The sequence below is a fragment of the Otolemur garnettii genome, unplaced genomic scaffold, assembly GCF_000181295.1.
Source record: "Otolemur garnettii isolate 467f Iridium unplaced genomic scaffold, OtoGar3 scaffold00034, whole genome shotgun sequence".
NCBI lineage: Eukaryota > Metazoa > Chordata > Mammalia > Primates > Galagidae > Otolemur > Otolemur garnettii.
The window spans coordinates 11,351,061-11,357,060 of NW_003852429.1; the positions used below are offsets into that span (position 1 = coordinate 11,351,061).

A 6,000-nucleotide genomic window follows, 5' to 3' on the forward strand; every position below is an offset into this window, starting at 1 on the left:
GAGGTATGATGCCAAAATGTGCAAAGGAATGAAAACATTGGTTGTTGTCCTTGTTACCATATGTATAAAAACACTTCACAAAAGTCTCCAATGTTTGTATTGCTAAAACATGGAAGACTGGGTTCAGACATTTTAAAGAAATGCATTTTAAAGAAATGGTTCATTGTGAGGAATGTGACATTGTGAGGAATGTATAATAAGGAATTATCTTTAGCACCTACAGAAAGAAATACATCATTTAAACAAATTTTCTGTTGCAGATCCTGACTGTGGTGATAACAGGCTATATGCAGGCAGTCATCTTCATTGTTAAAACTAAGTTTAATTTATCATATATCAAATTTTATTAACTTGAATACAAATTTCAAAGAAGAAAATTCCATTCTCTCAACAAATACCTAGACAGGTATTTGGAAGCCTGTCTAAAATGCCATCGTTTGGTTCACAGAGTAGCACTGCTTTGTAAAACTCATTTTGCTACTTCAGTAATGAAAGCTTCCTGGATGGAGTCCAAACCCAACTACATTGAGTCCCACTCTAAAGCCAAGTGTGTTCAAAGAATAAGCACCTTACACCTGTCTGGTGTTCCAACCACACAGTCTGGATTGGGTGTCTTCATTTGACACATGTTCAATGGTTAGAAATGCAGAGGTTGTGGCCTATTTTGTGGCTCACCCAGCTCTACAGCAACACAGGATGAGCCAGCAGGCCAAGAAAGAGAAAGAGTAAAAAGTACTAATTCTCTTTTTTCTTCCCTTTCTCCCCATTTCTCACTTCAAAACACCATGACAGCCCTAGATGTAAAGCAAGTAGCTTTTTAAAAAAAACAATATATATTTAAATGAGTAACAGCAGCAGATCAGGTGGTTTTTGGCACCTAAAACAACTTAGTTAAACACAAAGCAGAGCAGAAAAGCAGACTAACAAGCAAGAAATAGAACGTGATAATGGGTCCTAGCAAACCCTGCTTGTTACATCTCAAAGTTACCTGACACAGAGAGAGAAAGCTTGGAAAAAGACACGTAATGTGCTCTGAAGAACTAGGTGTAGGCCAGGGGATCTGCTTGCTACTGTCACTTTCCACTCCACTAACACTCCTAATCAATAAAATTACCTTTTATTACAATTTGCTACATATCTTAAGATCTGTGTTTTCCAAAATGCTATCAAAGCATTGAAGTTTGGGGGTATCCTGTGTGGAGATTCCATGCATGTATGTATGTGCAGGTTTGTGGTTTCCTTTATTTCATATTATATATCTGAAGAGTCAGCAAGTCCATAACCTTAGTATTTACCTTTACTTCTTCTTCTTCTTTTTTTTCTTTTTTTTTTGTTAGAGACGGAGTCTCACTTCATCACCCTTGGTAGAGTGCTGTGGTGTCACAGCTTACAGCAACCTCCAACTCCTGGGCTTAAGCAATTCTTTTGCCTCAGCCTCCCAAGTAGTTGGGGCTACAGGAGACCACCAGAACACCTGGCTATTTTCTGTTGCAGTTGCCACTGCTGTTTTAGCGGGCCAGTCTGGGCTCAAACCCACCACCTTCAGTATGTGGGGCCGGCTCCCTACCCACTGAGCCACAGGCACCGCCCGACTTCTTCCTTTTTTCAACCACATTTCTTTCCTTAGTACCTTGCCTTAAAGTGCAGTGACCTAGATTACTTCCCAAACCAGCCTGTTATATATACATTGGTCAGCCCAAACTATCATGCTGGTTTAAAGAAACATATAAAGCGTCCTTCAGGCAAAATAAGTGTCTTGGACTTAGTATTCCCTATTTAATGATATGCCTAAAATATAGTCACCTTGCATGACTCATGCAGTGAAAGTTGAAGCAGGTAACATTTATTCTAAATTCATAGCTATTGCTCTGCTAGGAAAGTAGGACATTTAAGCAGGTGAGTGTGTGTGTGTGTGTGTGTGTGTTCTCTAACAATAGTTGTGAGATATTGGATGTTTTTTGTGAAGATACTAAATTTACTTTATATCCAGGACTTTCAAGTTATTGCAATTTATTTTTAAAAGCATATATTGTGCAAATCATTTTTCTTGTTCTTCTCCAGTTAAATTTTACAATAAAACAACTCCAAAATACCATTTAACACTTCTTGTTTAAGTACTCTGAAGCTAATTAAAAACTTTGGGGTGGATAAATAACTTTGCCCTTAGATTCACAACCCTATTATCTGCTTATTTTTACACCAACATGACTGGATAGCAGTGCTTTGGAATTCCTATCAGGAACTCTGGATCAAACTACTCACACTTGTTGACAGTTTAAAGAATAGGGAATAATCAGTAAATTATGTCATAACTTGCAAAGACTGGGAAGAAAAGTTAATCTAATATTTATCTCTGAAATACTAAGAAGTGCTTTATATGAAGTTCACTGATAACATCTTAGTTTTCTGCCAAGTTTCTTAGTTTGAAAGCAGTTAATTGGCCTCTTCTTAGGTATAAGATAAACATATTAGATAGTAGTCAATCTGTTCTTTTAGGTTGTAAAAGTTAAGAGGATTTTAGTCCTTTTTTTATTTTAATTACCCAATTAACTTCTTAGTTATACTGCTATCTTGGCATCAAAAACCTGCAAATGATTTTCGACTTCATGTTAATAGCAGAAGGAGAATGGAACTCACTAAGTACAAGGCTGAAAGAGAATGGCCAGGCATAAGTTTGAGCCTAGTTTAACAGGTAAAAACTTTTAGGTGAGATATATAGTGTGACACATTAATGTCCTATTTTTTAAAAATCTACTAAATACTCTAACTCCCAAGTTGGAAGTCCAATCCCTAGCAATCTAAAACTAAAATATCCTATTAGATGTTGTTAGACACACTTTGACTTAACCTATTAATTCACACCCAGGTACTCTTAGCATTTGTAAGCTGCAAAATAAATTGCTCTAAGAATAGTCATTTGATTAACACATTCCAAAACGCCTTAAAAGGAAGGGAAAAACTATTCCACAGAGATGAAAGTGGGTGGGGTGGGGGAGAGGTAATAAAAAGAACTTGAATCATGTATAGGGAGAAATTAAGAGTTTCCAGCAAAATTATTTACCAAAAACAAACCAAAAGAACCCCACAAAGCCCTGTAAAGAAACTTAACGTTCCTTGCTGAATTATTCCCTACTCTCCAAGACTATGGGCCCACTGGCTTCAAGGTCCCCAGACAAATAAATGGTAGTATCTAAAAAAAATGATTTTACAGTATTTTTTCTCAGGATGGAGTTAAGTCTTTTCATAGAAGGAAACAAGAACGCTTCAAAACCCACTTTTTTTTTTTTTTTTCCAGTTTTGGCTGGGACCGGTTGGAATCCACCACCCCCGGTATATGAGGCCTGGGCCCCTACTCCTTGAGCCACAGGCGCCACCCCCAAACCCACTATTCTACTGTGTGAGGCGGTAACCCCTCCTCACGCAGGAGGCTTGGCTTGTCCCACTTTAGGGAAGTCTCGCAAAAAGGGGCTCAGATTAGGTTGTAAATTAACATTGCAGATATGGGTTAGTTTTGTATGAACAAAGCGTCAGCAAATGTTAGATTTGCTGCCAGGGTTGGGGCACACCTCACAGCTGAATTAGAAACGCGGATGGTAAGGTGACAGCCCCCTTGCCCCTTAGGTAATGCTCAGGCTGACGGTATCCTTTCAGAGCTGCTAAGCGCTGAGGAGTTAGGAGAGAGAAGGGTAAAAGGACAGGCGAAGGGGGGGGAACTGAGAGTGAGTGGCCAGGGTGGAGAAGCTAGAACTTGGGGCTGGGGACTCCAGAACAGGGCCCAGAGCCCACTGCAGCACGAGCCCGCCGCGCAGCCAGAGGCTGCTCTGCTCCCAGAGCCTCAAACTGACACCTCAAAGTCCCAGCTGGAGGCCACATTTTCCGCCTGAGCACGCGAGCTTCTGCCCTTTTGGATGGTCTAACAACTCGCAGTCTCCCTTCTGCTGCAGGAGTGACGGCCACAAAGGGTGCTCAGCCTCCACACCCGCCACCTCCATCCCCGCCCACCCACACCTCCTCGCGTGCCTCCCGCGTGGCTCGCGGGCGGCAGCCCCTCGGAGCGCGCCACCCTGGCTCGGCTGCATTGGCAAGGTTCGGAGGCTGGGAGGCAGCAGCCACTTGCTGCCCAGCGGCCGCCGGGGCTCTGGGTGCCAGCGCGGCCCCGGCTGAGCCCGGAGTGTCAGGGCGGCCGCGGAGAGCCGTGATCTACGGCACCGCAGTGCCAGCGTCAGGAGCCTCCAGCGCCCAGGCTGCCACTGCAGGACGGCCGAACCCCCCGCCCCCTCCTTCAAACGCAGCCCCAGACACAAACACTCGGCCCCCGGTCCCTCGCGACCCTGAACCGAGCCAGGGGACGCCTCACACCCCCAGCTGCCAGCGAGCGCGGTTCCGGGAAAGGCAGCGCCCAATCTCCTCGCTGGCGCCCGCGCTGCCGCCACCACGCAGCCCTCCGGCCTTGTCCCCTGGGTCGCTCGCCCACAGCTCCGCGGCCGCCTCTAGGCTCCTGGGACTGAGACGCGAGGAAGTGAAGCCCTGGGATCCGACTCCCCAAATCACCTACATTTGCATTTCTTATGTAATATACTGCAAGTTTCCCTGTTGGAGCCCTTTGGAACCGGGGCGGATGATCACCAGGAGGCTTCAAGCCGGGACCTAACGGCCTGGCTCACACCCTGCTGGGACCCCGAGGACAGGGTTTTAACTCTGCTTTTCAAAGGGCGCGGGAGGGGAGGGGGGTTAAACCACGCATATTGGAGGGGCTGGGCTTGTCTGAGTCTGGGGTTCGCTCCAGGCATAAGCCCTGCTCAAGTATACCCAGTGGCAGGATGTGTCAGAGGCAGGCAGGGGGATGAGTTAATACTGGGGCAGCCGGAGCTAGACGCGAGAGGGAGGCGGGGGCTGACGGAGGAGCGGGCCGCGAAGGAGGGGGCCGCTTTTACTTTGGTAAAGGTGATCGCGGTGGCAAATATTGTGCAAGCTAATCAGAAAGTCTAGAGCAGGTTCTTGGCACCAAGCTATGTCCCCGAACCTGCAGCAGAAGTAAGGAGAGCTCGCGGCTCTTTTTCCTGGCAACTACCGAAGCTTCAGCTGCCTCGGGCACAACCTTAAGCCATAGCCCTACGATATTCCACCAAACCTAGGCCACCCAATACATTTTTTTAAGAAAAGTTTCCTCCTCCCTCCTAGCAATGGATTGTGTCTCTGCCAAGAGATGCTGATAATGGTTTTGGGGTGCTCAGCCACTGATCCAGCTGTTACTTGTTTATTCATGCAACACCTCTATATGCAACACTGTCCTGGTTCCTGGTATGTTTCCCCTGCCTCCTGCATAGCAGAACTGCAGATCTAGCTCCATGAGCAACAGACAGGTTATTACGAGGAAAAACATAACATGAGGCATGTTTTGCTTACCAGTTGGGTTCTTGTTTTTCTTAAGACTCTTGCCACAAAGACACTGCAGCATATGCGTTCCTTTGCTGAAAATGTTCCAAAGAAACCACATTGATTTGGGCGAAAAGCAATCCAGCAGCTTAGACACCCTGAGAAAGAAGAGATCCTTGTGGTTGCATAATAATAATTTGAAATCAGTTCTCCTGAAGAGGGGCACCGGTTTTACCATAGGAAAAACGATAATATTCCGGATCTTCTCCCAGTTCTTTCCCCTCACGTGGTATATTTCTTTGAGACTTCTCAGCGATTGTTTTTTTTCGGCCAGGGTGAATGATTTATCCCCTCTTGGTCACCATCGGATTATTACCAAAAGGTTGGGGGAAAAATCCTTTTTCAGCATGAAGCCAAACAAAAAAGCAAAGAAATCCCAACTGAGACCAAAACTAATCAGGGAGAGCAGTAATGCACAAAAGATCCCCAAAGAGAAAACCATAGCCTTTTACTTGATCGCTATGAAGATGGGTGGATCTGCAGGAGGCGAAGCAGGATTCATCTTACTGAGAGAAGACTGCCATTGTGTAGCCCCTAGGAGAGAAGGGAAAAAAAAAAAAAAAA

General features: G+C 45.2%; 1 protein-coding gene across 5 annotated transcripts in view; it reads right to left on the reverse strand.

The window, feature by feature from the left end:
* Positions 1 to 6,000, reverse strand: part of FGF14 (fibroblast growth factor 14) — a 670,572-nt gene that overhangs the window by 664,191 nt on the left and 381 nt on the right. For 2 of the 5 annotated variants that reach the window (XM_023513111.1, XM_023513110.1), the window contains exon 2: positions 5,407 to 5,534. In XM_023513111.1, coding sequence (XP_023368879.1) covers positions 5,407 to 5,497 — 91 coding nt within the window. In that variant the 5' untranslated portion in view covers positions 5,498 to 5,534. Of the gene's footprint in view, positions 1 to 5,406; positions 5,970 to 6,000 lie in introns of those variants that run through there. The other 3 variants (XM_023513112.1, XM_023513109.1, XM_012805039.1) reach the window with 3 other exon arrangements.